Consider the following 27623-nt stretch of genomic DNA (forward strand, 5'->3'; position numbering starts at 1 on the left):
AGTGATTAAATAAAATACCCATTGACCTTAACACAAGAATTTATGGTGAAATTAATGTCTGCTTGTCTCTCGCATTAACAGTAACAATTTCAGAAATTATTAATAAATCCAAAAGTCAGATACATAAGTCAAGACCACCTAACTTTTCAACTTGGAAAAGAGACAAGTCCCAGTCTTATTAATCTCTCCTCATCTGCAGCTATTCCATACCTCTAATAACTTTCGTTGTCCTTTTCTGTACCTTCTCCAATTCCCATATATATTTTTGGAGATGGCCATGCTATCTCCATCTGCACTCAGTGACCAAAATGTGAGTGAGCATACCATGGATTGATACAGATGCAATATGATATTTTCTATCTTATTAGCTTTCCTTCACCTAATGATTGCTAACATTCTGTTTGCTTTTTTGACTTCTGCTGCACACTGGAGGGGATGTTTTAAGAGAATGATCCACAATGTTTCCCTCCAAGATCTATCCTGAGTGGTAACAGCTAATTTAGACCCCATCATTTTATATGTATAGTGGGAATGTTTTCTCATATGCATTACTTTGCATTCATCAATATTGAATTTCATCTGCCATTTGCTGGGCTCACCTCTGAAAACTTTTTTAAAAATTGGCATTACATTAGCTATCATCTAGTCATCTCATATAGAAGCAGATACAGATGATAGTTTACATATTACAGTTAGCAGTTCCATAATTTCATATTTGAGTTCCTTCAGAACTCTTGTCTGAATACCATCTCATCCTGGAGATTTATTGCTGCTGAATTTATCAATCTGTTCCAAAACCTCCTCTAATGACACCTCAATCTGGGATAAAGTATCAGTGGGCCTCACCCTCCCTGACTGAATTAATCTCGTTATCTCTAGCCTGCATATTTATACCTGCCTCTAGAAATTTCCACTACATGCATCTGATGAAGTGGGTTTTTGCCTATGAAAGCTTATGCTCCAGTACATCTGTTAGTATATAAGGTGCCACAGGACTCCTTGCTGCTTTTGCAATCTGGGATAGTTTCCCAGATTTTTCATCTAAAGAGAATGGTTTAAGTCTGGGACTCTGCCTCACATCCTAAGGCATGAAAACAGAAGCAGAAAATTAATTTAGCTTCTCCTCAGTAGCTTTACCTTCCTTGAGTGCTATCTTAGCATCCTGATCATCCACTTTAAAGGATACCTTTTGTCTTTAAGCGCTTCTTTTACTTTGTTGTTTAGTCATGGTAACAATTGTTTGGTCTTCTTCCTAGGTTTTTTAATTTGGGGCACACATTTAAATTTAGCATCTATTATAGCATCTTTTAAAAGTTTCCATGCATCCTGCAGTGATTTCACTTTTGGCACTGTTTAACTAATTTCCTCATTTTTGTGTAGTTCCTCATTCTGAAATTAAATGCTTCCATAGGTTTTAAGTTCAACCGTTTGTTATTTTGGGGAAAATGTTTCTTTGGGCCATATCTTTAGTGTATATTTGTTTGTTTGTAGATACAATTTTTCTCCTACCTAATAAAAAACATCTGAACAGAGTTTGTTCAAACACTCTAAAAACAGTAATGTCACCTGAGGGTTGAGCTCAGACATGTAAAGTTCCAGCACACCAGTGACTTTCCATTTGATGTTCCCAATATCATTACATACAGTAGCAAAACATTTGCCTCTTAGGAGTGCAGTAAATCATCATTACCACTATTATTGTGTAAGAGAAATGTGACATAAGGATGATATCTCCAGCTTTCTGAATGATAAAAAGTACAGTTCTTTCTGGAAAAATCAGATGGCTAAAGACCGCTGTTCGGGTGCAAACATCAATTTGTTATTTTACTTTTCCATTTAGATATTTGCAGATTGGTAATTCTGCATGTGATACAGCACATCAGCACAAATACCTCACCTCTTGTGCTTCGTGGGCTATTAGCTGTTCCATTAACATCTTCCGTCGTCTTTTTTCTCTTTGCTCCCGGGCAAAACTGTCTTCCTCTAGACGTTTTTGAATTTTTCTTGTATATTCATCATCTGAATAAGTGCTCAATAATTCAGTAGTTGTCTGGGCTGTGGTGTCTGGAGCTGTTGTGTCTACCTCCTGTGTTTCCAAGGTGTCCTGTATACTGCTAAGAAAATTCATGTTGAACATCAAAAAATTAGCTACTTAACCTTACACTAAGTGTGATTCTTTGAGAGGTGTTGTCGATGTGGATTCCAGTCTTGGTGCATATGAATCACATGCACAAGTTGGGATTATTTTGGCCACCAGTGGTAGTTAGCACCACACCTGTACCCCAAATCTTTGTGTTACTGACCTGAGGGGTTAGCAGGCCCAATAGTTCACTTGATAGTACAGAATACTAAAAAGATTAGGAATACACAGGATTGATTAAAAAGAATAGGTTATGGAATCAATATAGAACATAAGAACATAAGAACGGCCATACTGGGTCAGACCAAAGGTCATTCTAGCCCAGTATCCTGTCTACCGACAGTGGCCAGCACCAGGTGCCCCAGAGAGGGTGGACTGAAGACAATGATTAAGCGATTTGTCTCCTGCCATATCTCTCCAGCCTCTGAAAAACAGAGGCCAAGGACACCATATTATCCCCTGGCGAATAGCCTTTTATGGACCTAACCTCCATGAAATTATCTAGCTTCTCTTTAAACTCTATTAGAGTCCTAGCCTTCACAGCCTCCTCTGGCAAGGAGTTCTACAGGTTGACTACACGCTGTGTGAAGAAGAACTTTCTTTTATTCGTTTTAAACCTGCTACCCATTAATTTCATTTGGTGTCCTCTAGTTCTTCTATTTAGGGAACTAATAAATAACTTTTCTTTATCAGTCCTCTCCACACCACTCATGATTTTATATACCTCTATCATATCCCCCCTCAGTCTCCTCTTTTCTAAACTGAAAAGTCCCAGTCGCTTTAACCTCCTCTCATATGGGACCTGTTCCAAACCCCTAATCATTTTAGTTGCCCTTTTCTGAACCCTTTCCAAGGCCAAAATATCTTTTCTGAGGTGAGGAGACCACATCTATGCACAGTATTCAAGATGTGGGTGTACCATAGTTTTATACAGGGGCAGTAAGATATTCTGTGTCTTATTTTCTATCCCTTTCCTAATAATTCCTAGCAACCTATTTGCCTTTTTGACCGCCGCTGCACACTGCATGAAAGTTTTCAGAGAACTGTCCACGATAACTCCACGATCCCTTTCCTGATTTGTCATAGCCAAATTAGCCCCCATCATACTGTACGTATAGCTGGGGTTATTTTTCCCAATGTGCATCACTTTACACTTATCCACATTAAATTTCATTTGCCATTTTGCTGCCCAATCACTGAGTTTGGTGAGATCTTCTTGGAGTCCCTCACAGTCTGCGTCTGTCTTGACTATCCTAAACAGTTTGGTATCATCCGCAAACTTTACTAACTCACTGCTTACCACTTTCTCCAGATCATTTATGAATAAGTTGAAAAGGATTGGTCCCAGGACTGACCCTTGGGGTACACCACTAGTTACCCCTCTCCAATCTGAAAATTTACCATTTATTCCTACCCTTTGTTTTCTGTCTTTTAACCAGTTCGCAATCCAAGAAAGGACCTTCCCTCTTATCCCATGGCCATGTAATTTACACAAGAGCCTTTGGTGAGGGACCTTGTCAAAGGCTTTCTGAAAATCTAAGTATACTATATCTACTGGATCCCCCTTATCCGCATGCTTGTTAACCCCTTCAAAGAACTCTAATAGATTAGTAAGACAGGATTTCCCTTTACAGAAACCATGTTGACTTTTGTCCAACAAATTATGTTCTTCTACATGTTTCACAAATTTATTCTTTACTATTGTTTCGACTAATTTGCCCGGTACTGAAGTTAGACTTACCAGTCTGTAATTGCCAGGATCGCCTCTAGAGCCCTTTTTAAATATTGGTGTCACGTTGGCTACCTTCCAGTCATTAGGTACGGAAGCCGATTTAAAGGATAGGTTACAAACCACAGATAATAGCTCAGCAATTTCCCATTTGAGTTCTTTTAGAACCCTTGGATGAATGCTATCCGGTCCCGGAGATTTGTTAACATTAAGTTTTTCTATTTGTTCCAAAACCTCCTCTAATGACACTTCAATCCGGGACAGTTCCTCAGATTCATCACCCACAAAGGACGGTGCAGATTCGGGAATCTCCCCAACGTTCTCAGCCGTGAAGACTGAAGCAAAGAAATCATTTAGTTTCTCTGCAATGGCTTTATCGTCCTTGATTGCTCCTTTTATAGCTCGATCATCTAGGGCCGTGGTCACCAGCCAGTAGATCGCGATCTACCAGTAGATCTCAGGGGCTCTAAGAGTAGCTCTTGAGCCCTCTCTGAACTGCGCACCTGCGCAGTACATTTACATTATATTTCCTCATGTAATGTAGGCGGGGCTTCAAGGAAGGGGCGGGGCAGTAGATCTTCGCCTGTTCTGAGACGTAAAAAGTGATCTTGGGTGTAAAAAGGTTGGAGACCACTGATCTAGGGGACCCACAGGTTTTTTAGCAGGATTCCTGCTTCTAATGTACTTAAAAAACATTTTGTTATTTCTTTTTGAGTTTTTGGCTAGCTGTTCCTCAAAATCTTTTTTTGCTTTTCTTATTACATTTTTACACTTGACTTGACAGGTTTATGTTCCTTTCTATTTATCTCACTAGAATTGGATTTCCAATTCTTAAAAGATACCTTTTTGTCCCTCACTGCTTTTTTTACATGGCAGTTAAGCCACGGTGACACTGTTTTAGGTCTCTTGCTATGTTTTTTAATTTGGGGGTATACATTTAAGTTGGGCCTCTATTATGGTGTCTTTAAAAAGTTTCCATGCAGCTTTCAGGGATTTGGCTCTAGTCACTGTGCCTTTTAATTTCTGTTTAACTAACCTCCTCATTTTTGTGTAATTCCCCTTTTTGAAATTAAATGCCAGGGTGCTGAACTGCTGAGGTGTTCTTCCCACCACAGGAATGTTGAATGTTATTATATTATGGTCACTGTTCCCAAGCGGTCCTGTAACGGTTATTTCCTGGCCCTGATCCTGTACTCCACTCAGGACTAAATTGAGAATTGCCTCTCCCCTTGTGGGTTCCTGCACCAGCTGCTCCAAGAAGCAGTCATTTAAGCCATTGAGAAATTTTCTCTCTGCTTCTCTTCCTGAGGTGACATGTATCCAGTCAATATGGGGGTAATTAAAATCCCCCATTATTATAGAGTTCTCTATTTTGGTAGCTTCTCTAATCTCCCTCAGCATTTCAATGTCAGTATCGCTGTCCTCGTCAGGTGGTCGGTAATATATCCCTACTGCTAATTTCTTATTATTGGAGCATGGAATTACTATCCATAGCGATTCTATGGAACGTGTTGATTCATTTAATATTTTTATTTAATTTGATTCTACATTATCTTTCACATCCAGTGCCACTCCGCCACCCACCCGGCCTGCTCTATCCTTTCTATATATTTTATATCCCGGTATGATTGTGTCCCACAGATTTTCCTCATTCCACCAGGTTTCAGTGATGCCTATTAGGTCAATCTCCTCATTTAATACGAGGTACTCCAGTTCACCCATCTTATTAGTCAGACTCCTAGCATTTGTGTAGAAGCACTTTAAAAATTTGCCACTGCTTATTTGTCTGCTCTTCCCTGATGCATTGGATTCCTTAGAATGCGGTGGTTTGTCTGCTCTGGCCCATGGCTTGTCCTCTCCCCTCCTCTCTTTCTGACTACAGCTTAGAGAATCTCTATCAATGGATTCTCCTCTAAGAGAAGTCTCCCTCCAATTTACGTGCATCTCCGCACCAATCGGCTTTCCCCCATCTCTTAGTTTAAAAACTGCTCTACGGCCTTTTTAATGTTTAGTGCCAGCAGTCTGGTTCCACCCTGGTTTAGGTGGAGCCCATCCTTCCTGTATAGGCTCCCCCTCTCCCAGAAGTGTCCCCAGTTCCTAATAAATCTAAACCCCTCTTCCCTTCATCATCGTCTCATCCACGCATTGAGACTCTGAAGCTCTGCCTGTCTACCTGGCCCTGCGCGTGGAACTGGAAGCATTTCCGAGAATGCCACCATAGAGGTCCTGGATTTCAGTCTCTTTCCTAGAGAAAATATATCTCAAAGAACTACTATTTACTGTAATGCTAGTAACCATTATTTTTTTGTTGAGGGATTGTAAAGATTGATTCTAATCTTGATGACTAACACTATGTTGTCTACGTGGAGGTCGGTAGTAGGGGACTGCATGACAACCCTACAAGAGTGGGATCAGCCTTGAAGAATCCACCAAACAGTAGTGTTTTCTAAATGTAGTGTCCTTGTAGCTGCCCTACAGATTTCAGAAATAAGGACATTCTTCAAAGAGGCAGCAGAGGCTGCCTGAGCTCTAGTGGACTCGGTATATTCTGTTAGCTTGCTTGGATGTGGCCAAGTGGATGCTGGTATGTGCTAGAGATCTTGTGAGGTTCCACTGTCCTTTGTACGCATGGTGAGCCTGCCAAGTATAGAAGAATGCATAATGTCCAGGAGTTTGAGATGTTTCCCCTGCAGACTTTCAATCTGAGCCTCCTGGGCTCTGATTGGCTGTTCTGTGTAGCCTCTCTAGGTAGGCCCAGACAACCCATCTTCAATGGTCCTTTCCTAAATCACAGTGTAGTAGGATCACAGGGCTTCTATATTTCAAATCTCTGCCAGAAAGAATAAGACTGACCAAAGTACTACAACGAGGGACTGACAATGGGTGAGGAATACGAAAAAGGATGTTCCCTATGAAAACCTTGTTTCCTGACATAGACAAATATACCTCTCCAGAGACTCTTCCTGATTGCCATTGTACTATCTATGGAAGAAGAGTGGGTTGGGAAGAAGAACAGTTTCTATTATGCCCCACTGGGGGGCAAAGAAAAGGTACACAAGGGAAAGGCCATGCTGTCAGGAACTCCCTGGCTCTGTTGTGCTTTCCCCTGGGGAGGGGTGAAATTAGTATCAGAGATACCTCCTTAACATTCTATGGCTAGTGGCTTACCAGCCACCATACCAGAAAAAAGGAAGCATCCCACACAGAAAAGTATTGAATGGCTCCTGAAGCCACTATTATTTTCACTCTCTTGCAAAAGCACAGGTGGGACATATCACCAGCAGCTGTTTTTCTCCCAGGCCTTCTTGATACCCAGTACATACAGCTTCTCAACCAGACAAATCATCTGCTGTTTCTGTTCTATTCTGCATAGGTTCTTGTACTATGCTCACTATGGCAATATTTGAGAAACTAGTTCTACAGCTACTTTATGCTGCCATTAAGGTTTTTGCAATATGAAACTGGAAGCTCATTGCATGGCCAAATCAGAGGAAGAAGTTCATGGTCAAAAATATCATCAGATAACTAGTGCAAAATACGATGAAAATTAGGAATTATCATGAAATAGATCGCCTCTCTCTTAAATACATAAAATGCTCTACAGTGAAAAATATGCGGTTTGGAAAAAACAACTGAAAATTAAAACAGGTATAAAATATTTGTGCACAAAATACATATGACTACCCATAGAATACATCTGACTGCATATGATAAAACAAGGAGTCCAGTGGCACTTTAAAAACTAACAAATTTATTTGGGCATAAGCTTTTGTGGGATGCTTGAAAAGAAAAGAAAAAAGGAAGGGATAGAAAGATGGGAGTGTGACATCAGTGCTAATTAATTTTAGCTAGGGGCTGTAGGCAATGGTTAGCGGATACTGTTGTTTTCTTGTTTAGTCTGTTCTGTAGTCAGCAGTACTGCTATGGATATCCGCATGGCCTCACACAGTATGCCAACATTTTTATGGCCGACTTAGAACAACGTTTCCTCGGTTCTCGTCCCTAAGTGCCCCTTCTCTGCTTGCGCTACATTGATGACATCTTTATCATCTGGACCAGGGTGGACAATAAAACAGTGGCAGTTTGTCAGGATTAACCCCTGGAGGGCTGCTGCTACTATATTTACCAGCGCCTCCACAGGTGAAGGGGGATTGCAGCTCCCATTGGCCACATATAATATTTCCTGATCAATGGGAGCTGAGGGAAGTGACACAGACCGGGATACTGCTTTCCCATAGCTCCCATTGGCCAGGCTAACCATGACAATCTGGATCTGGCCCATGGGCCAGTATTTGCCCACCCTAATATGGATCCATGGGAAGGAGGCCCTTGAAGAATTCCATTGGGATTTCAACAATTTCCACCCCACCATCAATCTCAGCCTGGACCAGTTCACACAAAAGATCCACTTCCTGGATACTACAGCGCAAATAAGTGATGGTCACATAACCACCACTCTGTATCAGAAACTTACTGACCGCTATACTTAACTGTATGCCTCCAGCTTTCATCCAGAACACATCACACAGTCCACTGTCTACAGCCAAGACCTAAGATACAACTGGATTTGCTCCAATCCCTCAGATGTAGACAAATACCTTCAGGGTCTCTATCAAACATTCTTAAAACTATAATACTCCCCTGCAGAAGTGAAGAAACAGATTGACAAAGTCAGGTGGATACTAAAAAGTCACCCTACAGGACAGACCCAAAAAAGAAAACAACAGAATGCCACTAGTCATTACGTATGGCCTTTTGCTAAAACCTCTTCTACATATCATCAAGGATCTACAACTTATCCTAGAGGATGATCCCTTGTTCTCACAGACCCTGCGAGGCAGGCCACGCTTTGCTTACAGACAGCTTCCCAACCTGAGACAAATACTCATTGCCAACTTCACATCCCACAACAGAAACACTAACCCAGAAACCGATCCTTGCAACAAATCCTGTTGCCAACACTATCTACACATCTACCCTAGTGACACTATCACAGGAGCTAACCACACCAGTTATACCATTAAGGGTCATTTATGTGCACATCTACTAATGTAATATATGCTATCATATGACAGCAATGCCCCTCTACCATGTACATTGGACAAACTTGACTGACACTACACAAAAGAATAAAGGGACATGTGATGGGGCGAACAGACCCCACACTGAAGGGCTGGGAGTAGCCCAGGCCCAGCTGGCTGAAAGAGCCCTGCCCCTCCAGCAGAGCCAGCATATAAAGACAGAGGGAGCCCTTCAGGAGGAGAGGCAGCTGGAGGGAGAAGGGCCAAGCTGCAACCCCGGTGTTCCTGCAGCAGCTGAGGCCAGAGAGAGGACCAGCATCGGACTCCGGGAGTGAAGCCGGCAGGCAACCCCGCTTGAGGGACGGGACCACCTACACTGCCAGCCCCAGCCCCGGTAAAGACTGCCGCTGAGGCGGACAGACTATAGGGGTGCTAGGGTGGTAGAAAGCAGCCCAGGGCAAGGGATTGCTATCAGCTTGGTGTGTATTGGCTGGATTCCCCACCGAGCAGACAAGAGCAAGCGTCCCTGCCTACAGGGCCCTGGGCTGGGACCCGGTGGAGAGGGAGGGCCTGGGTCCCCCTACCACTCCTTTCCACATCCTGGGCAATCACACATGTGCAAAGTTAAACATTTAAATATTTGCAAGATCAGAGTTTCAGTGTGTCAAGAGTTCATGTACACTCATAAGTAGTCCTACCTAATCAAGCCCCAATCAGTCACACTCTAATGAATTCACTTCATCAGTTTCTAGTCAACTGAACTACTCATAGTCTGCAAAATTAAATGTGTGTGTAAATCTGTGCAGGATTGAAGCTTCCATGTACACAGTGAATGATATCAGTCTTATAAGTTTTTACACATAATGCACAAGTGACAACAGGACACTGTAAGATAGTTTAGTACAACTTCTATTTTTAAAGTCATCATGAATACATGATGTATATATAAGATGTATGTTTTAAACTCTTACCAGCTGGCCAAAACAGACTGCCACAGTATTATGGGAAGACACATGTCCAATTTAAAGATTAATTCTATATAAAAATTAAGTTGCAACTTTTTTTTGAGAGGAAAAAGTGGGCTGCATTTTAAAAAAATACATACTCAAACATTGAGAAGACCTAGAAAAAACAAGTCTAAAAGATTAAAGTTTGAGAAAGTTATAAGCCACTGCAAAAGCCTCTTTTGAGATGTTAATAGCTCTCTGTCTGACTATAAAATTTAAAAGTAGAATATGAGGTACACTTTAAAATAAAAATGAAAACAGCTGCTGGGGGTGAATGGTTTCATTAATAGAACCATAAAACTAGTTAAGATTTCTTTTTTTCTCCAGTGACTGTATGTTTACTGATGTTAATTGGGTGCAAACATTACCTGTCAGTGACTTGGGTGCTACCAGAAGTAGGGCTCTCTTTCCTCATAAACTTTTCAAACTTCTTAATTTCCATGTATACATCCTAGAGAAACAAGAAAAATTGAAATGTCTCCTCTATCTTCCCTAAAACTATAAAAAGATTCAATTACTAATTTGTATTTTACAAATACAACTATTATACAAAAAAATGTTAATGCCTTAGAACAAATTATATTGCATCAGCTAGTCCAGGGTGACAGAAGACTGGCCTATGTCATACTCCTACAAAAAAGTCACCTCACTGCATTTTCCTCTTTGCCTACATACAAGTTAGCTCATTGTAAACATAGCATCTGAAATTTTGCAGTCTTCCATTTTGCACCATATGGTTTGCTAGATAACTGTGTAAAGCCACTTCAAGCTCTGGTGAAGAATTTGTTCCATTCAGGGTTTTTTAATTTTACTGTTCTTTGCCAAACATGTTATAATTTGGATTGAGTAGTCCAAGCAGTCCTATATTATTCCATGTGTGACCCAGCTCATTTGATAAATTCTAAAAGAATAGAGCCAACTAAATTCTCTTACCTTCAAACTTCTCAACTAGATTTGGTTGTACATAATGAGTCAGGGTGAAATTTGACAAATCATAAGTGTGACGGGGCAAGGCAGCCCCACACTGAACATGCAGGGCCCAGCCAGGGTTACCTAGCTGCAGAGGCCCCTCCCCCGCAGCCCTACCGAGCATGCCCGGGCTTTAGCTCCACTATAAAAGCCTGGGGAAGGACTCAGTTTGGAGAGACAGCTGGAGGAGAAGGACTGGGGAAGGGGGTTCCTGCACAGCTGTCACTGGAGACTCCAGGAGAGGCAAGCTGGTGCGACCCAGGGACAGCCTGCTGAGGAGATGCCGGCCCGGAGGCCACAGCAAGCTGGCGAGTATAGGGGATGGAACCCCAGGGAACCAAGTAGGAAGTGGCCCAGGGTAGGAGCAGGAACCTTGTCTCCTGCCCAGAGAACCTCGGTGTGTTTTGGCCGGATTGCCCTGCCGAGGGTGTAACCCACTTACCTGGTCGCTCACAGGGCCCTGGGCTGGGCCCTGGGCCAGGACATGGTGGAGTAGGGTGGGCCTGGGTCCCCCTATCTGGGGTGTGTCCCCGCTACAACCCTAAACTGTGTTGTGGACTCAGGCCGGAGGGCCTCGGCCTTGCCAAAAAGGGCCAGACATGGACTGTGCTTCGGACTCTGGCCGGAGGGCCTTGAACTTAAGAGAGTAGGTGGGAGGGGCCCACCACAATAAGGAAAATGACTAATGGCTTGATACAACTTCCACTTATTTCAAGGTTGGTAGAGTGATCCTAAAACATTACAAAGGATTAATTTAAGACCTTATTCTGTACTATTTACTCTGAAAGAACTCTCATTGATGTCAATGGGAGATTTCCCTAAATAAAGCAGACAGGATCAATCCCATAAATGTTACTGGGCTATATTTCCTACTACATTTGTCAGTTTTATGCTGACATAACTGTTGAAATATGCCATTTGGTATGCATATAATCTCTAAGAATAAATTTAGTGTTACTAAAATGGGGTATGTCTACACTACCCTGCTAGTTCGAACTAGCGGGGTAATGTAGGCATACCGCACTTGCAAATGAAGCCTGGGATTTGAATTTCCCGGGCTTCATTTGCCTAAGCGGGGAGCCGCCATTTTTAAATCCCCGCTGCTTCGAACCCCGTGTAGCGCGGCTACACGGGGCTCGAACTAGGTAGTTCGGACTAGGATTCCTACTCCGAACTACCGGTACACCTCGTTCCACGAGGTGTACCGGTAGTTCGGAGTAGGAATTCTAGTTCCTACCTAGTTTGAGCCCCGTGTAGCCGTGCTACACGGGGTTCAAAGCAGCGGTGATTTAAAAATGGCGGCTCCCCGCTTAGGCAAATGAAGCCCGGGAAATTCAAATCCCGGGCTTCATTTGCAAGTGCGGTATGCCTACATTACCCCGCTAGTTCGAACTAGCGGGGTAGTGTAGACATACCCATGTATAGCAATAAAATTAACTCTTACCTGTGCTTCTTTTTTCTTTTTTAACATTTTTTGGGCTTCCATAGCTTTCAAGGTACGGTTTGGTGGTGGTTTTGGAATCTGTATAATAGCTGCTTGAATCCTGGCCATTATTTCATTTTGCCTCCTTCTTCCTTTACGATGCTGAAAATACAGTATAAAGCTGTTCAGTTACTTGAATGTATATAAAAATACGCTATAAATGTATTGTAATTTACCCATAGAAAAATTATTATTAGCAGAAAGTACTTGAACAAAACAAATTCTAATCTTGCATCTACAAAAACTTTTAATTAAATCATTTTGCAAAAAGTAGAATATTAAAGTGAAATCAGCCTCTCCATGTCTCTTGTATGTAATTAAGTCTTAACTCAAAATAAAGTCACTAACCTGATTTGTCCCCTTTATGCATGTCAATCTTTTTTGGGGGCCAAAGACAGGTCTTGTAAATTAATTTTCTAACTGATTAATAGTCAGGGTAACATCCTAGCATGCTGTGGCTTCACAGGCAGTTGGAGAGGGAAGTATACTAGTCAAACAGCAGTATCAGAGGATCTTTGTAATTCACTACGGTCTTAGGACTGGTAGGGGTGGGAAACAGTACACAAATAAATGACCCCTGCTATGTTCCTCCAGTCATTATGCATCTTTACTGGTATGCTGGATCAGTATTCACCTCATCCACATCCTGTGCAGATAGGCACCAACAGCAGCAAGTAGTACTGCCAGCCCTGCACTCTCTCCTCTCCCCTCCACTCCACTATGAGGATGCACTAATTTGTGGTTCTTCCCCATTTAGTGCCATCACAGAGGAAGAGGGATAGACCTCAGCATTTCACTACTTTTTTAACTGAACTCCATTACAGAAAGTATAAGTGTGCTTCCACAAAACATGACAATTGATCTGACAAACAGAGGATTTTCTAATAATCACAATTTGTAATAAGTATATTTTTAACATTAAAAACTGGTAATATAATAAAGACTTTCTTGTTTCACTGACAATTACATATGTTCAGGGGCGGATATACGGTAGGGTGAGTGGGGCGGCTGCCCCGGGCCCCGTGCTTCAAGAAGCACCGTGCATGTGCCGTGGCACCACCACGCATGCACCGTGTCAAAGGGGGGGGGGGGAGGCCCGCAAAATTGTCATCTATCCCTGCATATGTTAACATTCTCCTTTTTTTCCATTTCTCTTCTTTCTCTAAGAGAAAGTGGCATGGACCCTTACCATTTTTCCTGTCTCTGCTTTTTGCAGGAGTTTTTTTGGGGTTTTGTTTTTTTGTGGGGGCTGTCTCTTCTATTTTCCCCTTTCACCATCCCAAATCATCTCTCTCAAAAGGCCTTTAGAATTAAATTGGATTAAAAAAAAAGGTGAAACTGAAAGTAATACTCATTCAACAACTGATTTATAGACGACTGAAGAACTGTGTCCCCGAATAATATTGAATTGCTACTCTGAATTGAGGGAAAAGTGCATTGATAGGCATTCTATTTTCTTTTTTCCATTTTTAGAACTAATAGGGACCCCAGGTGATGTCTCAGAAGCATTTAAAAAACAGACAGGCATCAATTCTCTTTTAGCTATCAATTATGAATATAAAGCGGGAAAGAGGTGATGCTTCATTAGTGGGTCAGGAGATGAGACAGATACCAAAGTAAGACCAGTAAGCATGTTTCATTCAATTAGGTATACATGGGTAAGAGTTTGAGGTAAGGTGCAAAAAGCAATTTCCTGAGATTAAACAAACAAAAACAACCCCAAAAACAGAGCATTATATCAAAGTTAAGAGAAGCACATTTTTATTTTAAAGGTATTTTAAATGTCATTTATATTTTTGGGGGGCAGAGGGCGGGGAAAATATTTAGATGGGTATGGATTTTTTTTTTTATATACTGATAAAACCTACTTAATAAATCACAGTAAGACTCTCAATGTTGTGTGTCATGTTTGGATATTTCAGCTTCTTATGTCCTTTGCCCTTTGTTCATATTCCTAATCAGTGCTTTTTTTGTAAGAAAAAAGGTGCTGGTACTCCAGGCTCAAAGTTGTTGAGCCAAAAAAACCCGTGCCTGGGGCCAAAATGCGGTTGTGTCCCCTTTAAGAGCTGCATGTCCCAGGTGGGCTTCCATTGGGAGACAACCTGCCCCAGGAAACAGGAAATAGGTGCTGGTATGCCACAGGGGAATCCCATTCAATTCAAGTAAGATGGGAAAATAGGTGCCGGTACGCCGTCCCAGGGCATACTGTCACAAAAAGCACTGTTCCTAATAATCCACTTGAATTATGACAATATACAAAACACATTAAACACTTTATTGTCCTAGTTTGTGTGTATATTAAGTATTAATATTTTAAGTGATTTATAAAAAACTACTCGTTACACAGCCACATCTTAATGTTTGTCAAGAGTGTTACATTCTTTTCTGCTTTTCCATCAATATAAATGTAATATAAAGGGAGCTAAGTGCTTCAACAGGATGAATAAAACACTTAAATTTAACATAAGTAAATATTTGCAGGCTTGGATGCTTGGTATGAAAAAACAAATTGGCTTTTCACCTTTTCAATGTCTTGTGCTCTTTGCTCCTCCTGGATTTTTTGAACTTTTTGTTGTTCTGCGAAGCGTATATGAGCCATTTTATTTTCCATGTGCTTAGATTTCATTTCAAAATACTCTGAAACCTCCTGCAGTCTCAAGTCAGTCTGCCGTGGCATTAGGTTTCTAAGACGCTATGATGATATAATGTTTCAAGACATCTCAAAGTTAGAGTGATACAAATATTACATTAAGCCACTTGAACATTAAACTACCTAAAGGAACATTTCAGAAAATAGTTTTGAATAGATACTTCCTATATACTGATGTACACAGAACAATAGCTAGCTAGTATTTTTTTTGTAAGATCTTGCCAAATTTGCTAAAATTGACGCAAAGAGTTGTAAATTAGAGGAGAGTAAATGGTGTTTGAACAAATGAACTAAGTCAATTGCAGGAAATGCTGAATCATGTGTTCCTTGTTACTTTATCTTCACCTCTTTTCCTTTTTCTGTTTGTGCTATCCACAAACAATCTCATTGGTGAAGGAATATTATGGCCTCTCCCACTCTCATTGAGGATCATTATGCCAACAGATGTATGTTTGTTTTTGGGCCATCTAAACATGGTTCACAGCATACAGTTTATTTAAAATTGTTCAACCTCATGAGATAGTGTGACCTGCACACACGGAACACTACTATGGTACGTCTACGTTACACGCTTATTTAGAAATAAGCTATTCTGGAACAGTTATTCCAAAATAACTGGAGAAATGGTCTGAGGTAAACTGGATGAAGTTTAATAAGGACAAATGCAAAGTCCTCCACTTAGGAAGGAACAGTCAGTTTCACACATACAGAATAGGAAGCAGCTATATAGGAAAGGGTATGGCAGAAAGGGATGTAAGGGTTATAGTGGACCACAAGCTAAATATGAGTCAACAGTGTGACGCTGTTACAAAAAAAGCAAACATGATTCTAGGATGCATTAACAGGTGTGTTGTGAGCAAGACTCGAAGTCATTCTTCCGCTCTACTCTGTGCCAATTAGGCCTCAGTTGGAATATTGTGTCCAGTTCTGGGCACCACATTTCAAGAAAGATTTGAAGAAGGTCCAGAGAAGAGCAATAAGTATGATTAAAGGTATAGAGAACATGACCTATGAAGGAAGACTGAAAGAATTGGGCTTGTTTAGTTTGGAAAAGAGAAGACTGAGAGGGGACATGATAGTGGTTTCAGGTATCTCAAAGGGTTTCACATGGAGGAGGGAGAAAAATTGTTCTTCCAGGCCTCTGAGGATAAAACAAGAAGCAATGGGCTTAAACTGCAGCAAGGGAGGTTTAGGTTGGACATTAGGAAAAAGTTCCTGTCAGGGTGGATAAACACTGGAATAAATTGCCTAGCGAGGTTGTGGAATCTCCATCTCTGGAAATATTTAAGAGTAGGTTAAATAAATGTCTATCAGGGATGATGTAGACAGTACTGGGTCCTGGCATGAGGGCAGGGGACTGGACTTGATGACCTCTCGAGTCCCTTCCAGTCTTACTATTATATGAAATAGCAAGTCTGTACAACAGGGAAACCTCAAAATTAGTACGAGGTAGGATTCCCTAATGTAGGCATGCTATCTCGATTTAGAACCACAGGAGGCACTGGGGAGGAATAATTTAGAATGGCCCTGGTAAGGGTCTATTTCAAAATTGCAGCAGTGGAGCATCTACACACACCTTATTTCAAAATATCTATTTCGGAATACAAGTTATTCCTCATAGAAGGAGCCTTACAGATTTCAGAATAAGCCATCTGTTATTTCGAAATTCATTTGAAATAATGAAATGGCGGTGTATACGCTCGCATTGTTATTTTTAAATAACACTAGTTATCTCGAAGTAATGGTGCAGTGTAGATGCACTCCTAATAAGGTAAGAGTGTGTGTTCTAGCCAGATCTGCAAACTCTGACCCTCTTCTCAATCTTCTGCTCTTTGCTCAATTTCAGCTTGCAAACAGTACTATTGAGAAGAATAAAATGGTTGCTGCTCTAAAACTACTGGCATGTGCCATTATTTCCTACGAACCAAAAAGGAAGGTTGGGGAAGAAAATAGACAACAAATAGAAAGACAAACCAAAGAAGCAGAGAATCTTGAAAGTGATTGGCCTGTTTGTGAACCAGCAATGAGGATGGAAAACTAAGCATCTGGGGCTATGTCTAGGCTGCAGGTTTCTTTTGGAAGAAGCTTTTCCGGAAGAGATCCTCAGAAAAAGAGCATCTACACAGCAAAAGTGCATTGAAAAAGTGATCTGCTTTTTCAAAAAAAGATAGTGCCCACACTGAATGGATGCTATCTTGTATTTAAGCTGTTATTATTGTGGACGGAGTGGACACCATGGCACCTGTGCTCTTTCCTCTTCTTTCAAAAGAACTCCCTCTTCCCTGTCCACACACGTGCTTTTCCAAAAGTGCTCTTTCAGAAAAAGGCTTCTTCCTCGTAGAAAGAGGTTTACCAATGTCAGAAAACCCCCTCTGTTCTTACTATATTTTTTTTTGTTGAAAACACAATTGCTGTGTGGATGTAACTGGAGGTTTTTTGAAAGTTTTTTTTTTTTTCTGAAAAAAAACTACAGCATAGACATACCCTATCATAGATTCTTCACATAGAGTATTATATATTAAACAAAAAGTGGTGTTAAGTGAGGTGAATGTTTTTTTGTTACCAAAAAGTTATATGTAAATGTGCTTCATTTTAGTCTGCTGATTATCTAGTGCTGTATATGACAAACTTAATTAACCTACCTCTCGATACAACTCACTCTCAATACCCTTGAGCTTTGCAGGTCCTGCAGGTCTCATTGTTTCCATGGCTACTCCTGTGAGCCCTGCCTTTTTCTTCTTTTCAAGGGCAACATAAAGCTGATATAAAAGCTTGGTTGCAGCCCCATGCTGTTCAGTCATGATATTCTGGGCCTCATTCTGATCAAACTGCACACCAAGGAGCTGAAGCGTTGGTTCCAGGCGAGAAAAATTGTTAAGTTTAGAATTTGCGACCCTATATGTTTAAAAAACAAAACTATATGTAGTATGGTATTTTGCTACTATAAAGTACTATACATGCTGCTAAGTACTTATGTTACTTTGCACTTCATAGAGTTCAGTTTCATAGATATTAAGTCCAGAAAGGACCATTAGAAATACTACCTGAAAGCCCACCTTGCAGAAATAAGCACTATGATAATATATGCATCTACATCAGGAAAAATATAGGAAAAATATATGGGAAAAATACTGAGTCAGAACAGGAGTTAAAAGGAGATTGTAATGTGCTTGATGAATACAGAAATAATTGATAAGTCATTGATACGGTCTCAAAAGAAACCATTCAAAATATGGAAGCTCCACCGGAGTCTAAGTAATTCAGGATTTTTGTTTGATTTTAAAATGGTAAACAAATAGTTGAAAAAGTTCTTTAGTTAGATTGCAATGTGCACAGTGCTTTAATCTAGCTAGCATGGTAAATAGTAAAGACATGGTAGCAAGGACTTCACTGTTGACTAATAATCCAAATATGTTCCTGGAGTTCTGATAGGCTTGTAGTAGCGCAACTCATCTGTGTTGAAGTGTGCACTGTGATGCCTTCATTAATATAGTAGACATACCCTAAGATTCTACACTAGCCCCCTAGTACGAACTAGGGAAGCTAATGTAGGCATTCGAAGTTGCAAATCAAGGCCAGGATTTAAATATCCCGCACTTGATTTGCATCTTCCCAGCCGGTCACCATTTTTGAAATTTACAAGTCTGAACTAACTGGCCGCATCTACACACGGCAGGGACCCGGTAATTTGAATTAAAGACCCTAAATCGAACTACCTGTTAAACCTCATTCCAGGAGGAATAACAGGTAGTTGAAACTAGGGCTGTATTTCGAATTACCGGATCCCTGCCACGTGTAGACGTGGACAGTTAGTCTGGACTTGTAAATTTCAAAAAATGGTGACCGGCCAGGAAGATGCAAATCAAGCGTGGGATATTTAAATGCAGGGCTTGATTTGCAACTTAGAATGCCTATATTAGCCTCCCTAGTTCCAACTAGGGGGCTAGTGTAGACATACCCTGGGAAACTTATTGTAGATTCCCATTCCTGCATAATTTACAGCAGAAGTGCATTTTGACTGATACTTTAAAAGAATGAGGGACATGCCTCTGGCACATATTTGCTCCTTAACTCCAGACATGTATTTTAGGAACTTCAGGAAGAACTGCTCATCTGAGGAAGAGCAGCAGATCCTAGCTGGATGAATGTTCAGAAGCCCTCATAAAAGTAATACATTGGGATGAGATGATACCTTCAGTTTAGTTCTGGGCTGCTACCATAAAATCATTCTCTGGGAAGAAAACTCCTGATACAGGAGACTTAAATGTTTCTGTTTCCATAAACCAAAATGACATTATGCTGAAACAAAGATTTTCATTTTAATGTTTAAAACTGTAATGAAACAAAAAAATCTTGTGAAATTTTATGCTGAAAATTCTTCCACCAAAAAATTTGGAACAAACATTCTATTATTATTATTATTTAGAGAGAGAGAAAAAATCAGTTTTCCCACCAGCCCTGCTGGCAATATATTGCATACATAAAACATAGCTATATGATATGTAGCATGAAGAGTCTGTAGAGTGGCAGAGATAAAGAGGTGAGAAAGTTGAGAGGAATGACAGAGACAACATTTTGTTGATTCAAACAGGGAAAGCAATGTACTTTCCCCATCAACAGCCATGAAAAAGGTAGTCTCCAATCCCCTACCTTTCCCTTCAATTTGAGAATGGGTGTTTTAGGATGAGTACCAGCACAACCTGAGGGCTCCGTGGGAATTTGCATATCTTCTTCCAATCTCTGAAAGTAATCAGGACACGGATTTTTTTTGGCAACCCCCCCCCTTTTTTTTCAAAAAGCTGTGTAAACCTCATTTTTTGAGAGAGAATGTCTTTTTGAAAAAGGGAGGGATTTGCCGAAAAAAAACATGTCCCAACTGCAGTACTTTCACTCTCAAAAGCTCTGCTTTAGAAAGTGAGATCAGAAGAAGATATGGAAATTCCCATTGAATTTGCATATCCTGTTTCGAAACTTCATCGTAGTCTAGATGAGCCCTGAAGAGAACTGAGAAACCATATATACTTTTTATAGCAAACACTGGTCAAGAGATTTAACAAAATCACTATCCTCCAAAAATAATCAAAGTGAACAGTGCTGACTAGGGACACTATATTAAACACAAATTTGAAATAGCTAATTTAAAATAATGGATAAGGGATCTTTCGGAAAAGGCTTTATTTTCTGAAAGATTCACGTCTAGACTGGTGCTTTTTTCCGGCAAAGCTCTGAGCCAGAAAAAAGAGGCAGCCATTTTTATGCTAATGAAGTGGGGGGATTTAAATCCCTGCTTCATTTGCAATTGCGATATGTCTAATTTGCATCCCTTTTACGGAAAAGGGATGCAGTCTAGACACAGCCAAATAGTGTTTATTTGAGAACTCTTCCCACAGTGCTGAGGGTTTGCTGTGCAGGAATGCTACATTAATATATTTCAGGGACACAAGGGACTATTATGATCATCTAGTTTTATCCCTTGCACAACCCAGGCTGTAGAAATTCACCCAATAATTCATGTATCAAACATACAACTTCTGGGGTTCCCAAACACATGGGTTTCTGAACTCTGATTTGTATATCATGGTGATATATGAGCTTGATGTTCCATCAAATCACATCACAGTTTTTTAAAAAGGTGGTACATGAACCAATAAAGTTTGAGAATTGCTGGGCTAGAGCAGAACTTTTAGAAAGACATTCAATTTTAATTTAAACACTTTATGCGACTACGAATCCAACATATCCCAAGGTAAATGGCTTCAAAGGGTAATTCCTATCAGTACTACAAAAAGTTCTATCTAATTTCTCTTCTGGGTGTATCTACCTTCAGTTTCTAGCTACTAGATTTCATTATGTCTTTGTTTGCTAGATTAAAGAGCCCTGTAGTATCAGAAATATTCTTTCCACATAGATACTTATAGATTATCAAATCACTTCTTAACCTTCTGTTGGCTATGGAAAATAGACTGAACTTCTTAAATCTACCTGACAGTGAAATTTGTCAGACCTCAAACAATCCATGCGAGAACTAGGGGTACTGCCACATCTCTGGCTTGAAGTGGTTTTCATTATTTTCAGAGTTTATAATCTGATTTGGAGGGTCTCACTATTCACACTGTAAAAATTGTTCCAGCATCCTTTTCTCAAACCATTTAATAGCTCACTTCTTGAGACACTGCCAATTTTTCAACATCCTTTTTGAAATATAGGCACCAGAACTGCACACAGTACTCCAGTAATGATGCTACTGATGTCATACATAGAGGTAGCTGAAACAAAAAACAGGACTGTGTAGCACTTTTTGTTTCAGCTGCACCAGGCTAACACGGCTACATTTCTACCACTATTATAAATAGAGGTAGAGGATGTTCCCCTTGCTCATAAACCCAAAATGTACTAGTCCACTTGGCCACAGCATGGCAGTGGCAGATCACATTCAACTGGTTAGCCATCGTAAACACTAAGTCCTTTTAAAAGTCATTGCTTCCAGGATACAGTCCCCCTATACTGTAAGTATATCCTGCTTTCTTTGTTCCTAGATAAAAAGCCTTACATTTGACTGCAGTGGTACTTGTGTTTTAATAAACCCAGTTTAACAAATAATCCAGATCTCTCTAGTTAATTGACCCATCCCCCATTCCCTAATTACACATACACTGGTGGAGTGTTAATCTGGAAACTATCAGTAATGACTTTATAGATATTGAATGGCTTTGGGACATGAACAGATCCTTGTAGCATTCCACTAGAAGCATCCCATAGAACGATTATTTTCCCTTTTTTGAGATTTATGATCAGTTTGCCCATTTTTAATCTATTTAATATGTTACATCAATGTTGGCAGTACTGTTTTTTAATCAGAAGTTCATAAATCAAACACACCAAAGGATCATATAGATGGATATTAATTGTGCTGCCAATCTTTTATGATCCTAGTAGATCCTCCCAGTAAGTATTTAATGAATGATTAGATCCTTTGGAAGTACATAAGAACATAAGAATGGCTGTACTGGGTCAGACCAAAGGTCCATCTATTTGCCACAGTTTGTCTGCCCTTCACTGATGCATTGGATTCCTTTATATGCGGTTGTTTGTCTGCTCTGGCCCATAGTTTGTCCTCTCCCCTCCTCTCTTTCTGACTACAGCTTAGAGAAACTTTATCAATGGATTCTCCTCTAAGAGAAGTCTTCATCCGATTTGTGTGCTTCTCTGCCCCAATCAGCTTTCCCCCATCTCTTAGTTTAAAAACTGCTCTACGGCTTTTTTAATGTTTAGTGCCAGCAGTCTGGTTCCACCCTGGTTTAGGTGGAGCCCATCCTTCCTGTATAGGCTCCCCCTCCCCAAAAATGTCCCCAGTTCATAATAATCTAAACCCCTCTTCCCTGCACCATTGTCTCATCCACGCATTGAGACTCTGAAGCTCTGCCTGCCTACCTGGCTCTGCACGCGGAACTGGAAGCATTTCTGAGAATGCCACCATAGAGGTCCTGGATTTCAGTCTCTTTCCTAGCAACCTAAATTTAGCCTCCAGGACATCTCTCCTACCCTTTCCTACGTCATTGGTACCTACATATACCATGATCACCGGCTCGTCCCCAGCACTACACATAAGCCTATCTAGATGCCTCGAGAGATCCGCAACCTTTGCGCCAGGCAGGCAAGTGACCATGTGGTTCCTCCTGGTCATCATGAACCCAACTACAGTAAAAATCTGATGGTCCGGCACTCCTGATGGTCCGGCACCATCAGGAACCCAGAAGTACTCCAGGCAGCCGGACCATTGGAGCTGCTCTGCCCCCAGCTTCCCGGATTCAGCCGCTGCTAAAACTTACCAGTGGCTGAATCCAGAAAGCCGGGGGCAGAGCAGCTCGGGTGCTGCCAGGTAGGTACCATAGCACTGCCCCTCGGGGCTGCGGGACCAACCTGGCAGCACCCCAGCTGTCCCCCATTCAGCCGCTGCTGAAACTGACCAGCAGCTGACTACAGGAAGCCCAAGGCAGAGTAGCTCTGCCTCGTGCTTCCTGGAGTCAGCCACTGATCAGTTTCAGCAGCAGCTGACTTGGGTACACCTGGGACAGAGCAGCTCGGGTGCTGCCAGGTTGGTCCCCGCAGCGCCAATGTGCGGCGCTGCAGGGACCAACCCAGCAGCGCCCCAGTTGCTCTGTCCCAGGCGTCCCGACTCAGCTGCTGTTGAAATTGACCCGTGGCTGACTCCAGGAAGCCCGGGGCAGAGCAGCTCTGCCTCATGCTTCCTGGAGTCAGCCGCTGATCAGTTTCAGCAGCGGCTGACTTGGGGACACCTGGGGCAAAGCACCTGGGGTGCTGCCGGGTTGTTCCAGTAGCGCCGATGAGCGGCGCTGCCGGACCAAGCCAGCAGCACTCCAGCTGCTCTGCTGCAGGTGTCCCGATTCAGCCGCTGCTGAAACTGACCAGCAGCGGCTGAATCAGGGACGCCTGGGGCAGAGCTGGACTATCGGAAGGGGGGAGGAGCTATGCGGGGTCTGGGGCCAGACCCCTCATAGCCCCCCCTTCCCATAGTCCGGCATATTTGATAATCCAGCACCCCCTGGGTCCTAAAGGTGCCGGATTATCGGAAGTTTACTGTATCTATGTTTCTAACGATCGCATCACCCACTACTAACACCTGCCTCTTCCTAACAACTGGCATTCCCTCCCCCTCAGAGGTATTCCTAGTGCGAGAGGATACCGCATCATCCTCTGGAAGGAGGGTCCCAACTATGGTATGGTTTCCCTCTGTTCCCATTGAATGCTCTGCTCCCCTTAATTAATCTGGGTAATTAATACAGCTAGAGCATCTAATATGTAGCCAACTAATAACTGGTAAATAGCATCACCAAATCCTGTCAAGTATTACTGAAAAAGCCTCAATGATAAATAAAAATCCTGTATAAATTACATAGGAGATATATTAGATGTCATAGCTATGCCTGAAGTTACTAACCTGCTTTGTGAAAATTGGTTAAAGTCATCCTGAAGCTCATATTTGTGCAGAATTTCTCCAATTAGGTAGCCAGTAGAAAATTCTTTTGGTAAAGATTTTGGATCTGGGTTAAAAAACAAGCATCAGTAATAAGATACCTTATGACTATTAGTGATCATTACAGAATTTGTATAACATCGGAGAATTATACTTAATTTTTAGTTCAATTCATTATTGCTCTTGCAAAATCTTAATACTGTATGCTAAGTTTAAATTTTTATCAATGAAATGTCTATACCTAAATAACCTTAGTATTCAAAATGGTCTTCAGAAAGCCAGTACTTATGTTGTCTAAATCTATTAAGTGCCAAATTCCATAACCTACTGCAGCATCTAAAATCTAAATATCAATATCAAAAGTAAATTACTCTATTTTAATTGTTTACATTTGGCTCAACATTTAAAGTTTGCAAAACCAGTACTTGACAGGTTAGTTACTAACTCTTCTGCTCCTAAAACATGCACAAGAAAGAAAACCAGCCAGTAAGTATGTTCTAATATGCCTGATTTCAGTAAGGGATTTCTCTCTCATGATGGAGAAGATGCTTCTCTTAAAAAGTCATAATCCAAACAGCAGGAACTGCAGTGTAAACCTGAATTCCGGTATTTCCTATCCCCCCGTCCTTATTAATTGATAGAATTGAAATTGTTCATAGCCCACAAGCACTTGGGGAGAAATCTCACCATTTATTTTAGAGATTTTCAAAGGATTATGCTGTAATTATTGTGTGCCCGCAGGCCCCCAGTGCGCTGCCATCTGGGACTCTCTCCCCTTCGGGCAGCAACTCGGAAGCCCTTGTACCCGTAAGTAATGCCCAGGGACTCCTTGCCTCGGGGGTGGGGGAGTGTGGAGGGGAGAAGGGAGAGGACTGAGGGCTCTGCGAACAGACACACCTTAGGGGGAGCCGCGCAGGTGCTTACATACCACCGCTCAGCGTGTGCCTATCCCCCCCGCCCTGCCATCCCAGATACGGCACCAACCCCCGTGTCCTGGCCCCGCTGCCCCTCACTCACCCACACTCCGGGACAGCTTCACCTCCCCGTTCAGCCACTCGCACAGAATCTCCGACATGGCGGCCGGCGGGGTGCAGGAGAACCCCACTCACACAGGCCGGGCTCCGCGTCCCATTACCATGGTGATGGCGAAACGGCATCTAACGCATGCGCTGTGGAGGAAAGCGGGGCTCGGAAATGAACTGTTCACTGCGCAGCTACGGTGGAACATTTGCGCTTTGGGGAGAGCTTGGGACATGCCTTTTGCTCAGCGCATGCGTCCGCAGCGGGCTGAGGGCCAGCTGTTTTGTGTCGGCGCATGCGCGTGGAAGTAACGGTCCCCTTGGTGGGCCCGCGAGTCACACTGAGTGTTGACTGGGAAGAGCAGCGCTGAGCCCAGCGGCTCTGGGTCAGGAGGACAGTATTTACATTGCAGTGGCACTGACGGGTTCCACTCCAGTTACTGAAGAAGTGTAAATAACGCCACCACAGGCTGCACTCGCTATACATACCAAAAAACTTGGTCTTACCACAAAAGAACTTAAGCAGGAATTCCCCCCCCCCCCATCGCTGACTTCCTTTTGTGCAATTTTTTTTTTTGGCGCAGCTTAAGAGCAGGGGAATGGGAGGACTTATAATGCATCAGTTCTTACAAGCATTAACGACTTTAATGTGGAACAGATGTATATCCCGGCAGGACGCCCTGTACCAGTTTGTGTCATACCGTGATTCCAAAGATGGAAACCTACGGATGGGCCAGTTCCTAAGTGACTGTTCAGAAGTCACACGAGAAGGGAGGTGACTGGAAATTGTCACAGGTGGCAACTGTACCTACCCCTAGACTGTGGACCCCACTCCGAGGTGATAGTTATGGAGTATAAATTCAACACTGGTGAGTAAGAAGTCCTTTTTCTGTATTTGACAGAGGCTGGGAATGGGTGATGGGGTGATTGATTATTGATTACCTGATGATTACCTGTTCTGTTCATTCCCTTTGGGGCACCTGACATTGACTATTGTTGGAAGACTAGATGCAGGGCTAGATCCAGGGTGGGCAATAATTTTTGCAGGAAGGCCACTTCACGAATTTTGTGGCGACAGGTTGACTCGACCCTGGAAGGGGCAGAGCTAGGGACTAGCCTACAGCTGGAGTTGTCTGGGGCTGGAAGCTTTGAATTAAAAACACAGCAAAGGGCTCGTGGCTCCTGGCCCCACTACTGCCACATTGCTTGACAGGCACCCGGGTTGCTTGTATATTTCATAGAATCATAGAACACTAGAACTGGAAGGGACCTGGAGAGGTCATTGAGTCCAGTCCACTGCCCTCACGGCAAGACCAAGTACCATAGACCATCCCTGATAGATGTCTATCTAACTTGCTCTTAAATATCTCCAGAGATGGAGATTCCACAACCTCCCTAGGCAATTTATTCCAGTGTTTAACCACCCTGACAGGAAGTTTTTCCTAATATTGAACCTAAACCCCCTTTGCTGCCCATTGCGGTTTAAGCCCATTGCTTCTTGTCCTATCCTCAAATGCCAAGGATAACAATTTTTCTCTCTCCTCCTTCTGACATCCTTTTAGATACTTGGTAAATGCTACCATGTCCCTTTTCAGTCTTCTCTTTTCCAAACTAAACAAGTCCAATTCTTTTAGTCTTCCCTCATAGCTCAAGTTCTCTATACCTTTAATCATTCTTGTTGCTCTTTTCCAATTTCTCCACATCTGTCTTGAAATGCGGTCCCCAGAACTGGACACAATACTCCAACTGAGGCCTAATAAGTACAGAGTAGAGTGAAAGAATGACTTATGTCTTGCTCACAGCACTCCTGCTAATGCATCCCAGAATCATGTTTGCTTTTTTTGCAACACCTTCATACTGTTGACTTCTGTTTAGCTTGTGGTCCACTATGACATCTAGATCCTTTTCTGTAGTATTCCTTCCTAGGAAGTTGCTTCCCATTCTGTATGTGTGAAACTGATTTTAAAGGTTTGTGACTTCGACCTCTTCCAGGTTAGTGCTGCAACTGGGAGCCATGAGCCATTTAAATTGATTTTGCTGCCTAAACCACTGCCTGGAAATTCAGAGGCACAGAGAGCAGAATATAAATAGAAAGTGGCCAGGTGCAGTCCACAGGCAGGATCAAAGAGTTAGGTGGGCCAGATCTGGTCCCTAGGCCGCATTTTGTCCGGCCCTGGGCTAGATCGATCTTTGATCTGACCTAGTATAGCCGTTCTTATGTGAATATATAATGATATAACAATGTGCATTTCCTTACAGTTATTAACATTAAAAAGTAATGCACACTAAAAAAAAAGCCCAACTATATATACAATATGATGGGGATTAATTTAGTTACAACTACTTGAGAGAAAACTTGGAGTCATAGTGGATAGTTCTCTGAAAACATCCACTCAGTGTTCAGTGGCAGTCAAAAAAGCAAATAGAATGTGAGTAGTCATAAAAAAGGGATAGAGAATAAGACAGAAAATATCTTATTGTCTCTACTCTATGGTAGGCCCACTTCTTGAATACCGTGTACAGATGTGGTCGTCTCATCTCAAAAAAGATATATTGGCATTTGAAAAGGTTCAGAAAAGGACAACAAAATGATTAGAGGTTTAGAACGGG

At 41.9% G+C, this 27623-nt stretch overlaps 2 protein-coding genes across 10 annotated transcripts in view; one reads left to right on the top strand and one right to left on the bottom strand.

The window, feature by feature from the left end:
* The window catches only part of SPEF2 (sperm flagellar 2), a 204229-nt gene extending 178994 nt beyond the window's left edge, over window positions 1-25235 (bottom strand). The window contains exons 1-7 of one of the 7 annotated variants that reach the window (XM_014570185.3): window positions 25012-25231; window positions 23959-24061; window positions 17642-17894; window positions 14871-15041; window positions 12311-12451; window positions 10266-10348; window positions 1898-2114 (exon numbers count right to left, since the gene is read on the bottom strand). In XM_014570185.3, coding sequence (XP_014425671.1) covers window positions 1898-2114; window positions 10266-10348; window positions 12311-12451; window positions 14871-15041; window positions 17642-17894; window positions 23959-24061; window positions 25012-25069 — 1026 coding nt within the window. In that variant the 5' untranslated portion in view covers window positions 25070-25231. Of the gene's footprint in view, window positions 1-1897; window positions 2115-10265; window positions 10349-12310; window positions 12452-14870; window positions 15042-17641; window positions 17895-23958; window positions 24062-25011 lie in introns of all 7 variants that reach the window. The other 6 variants (XM_075932549.1, XM_006116497.4, XM_006116496.4 and 3 more) reach the window with 6 other exon arrangements.
* A 208-nt stretch (window positions 25236-25443) lies between these two features.
* PRLR (prolactin receptor) overlaps window positions 25444-27623 on the top strand; it is a 261793-nt gene continuing 259613 nt past the window's right edge. For all 3 annotated transcript variants that reach the window (XM_075932555.1, XM_075932553.1, XM_075932557.1), the window contains exon 1: window positions 25444-25882. The gene's annotated coding sequence lies outside the window, so the exon portion shown is untranslated. The remainder of the gene's footprint in view (window positions 25883-27623) is intronic.

The sequence above is a fragment of the Pelodiscus sinensis genome, chromosome 6 (genome assembly GCF_049634645.1).
Source record: "Pelodiscus sinensis isolate JC-2024 chromosome 6, ASM4963464v1, whole genome shotgun sequence".
Classification (NCBI taxonomy): Eukaryota; Metazoa; Chordata; order Testudines; family Trionychidae; genus Pelodiscus; species Pelodiscus sinensis.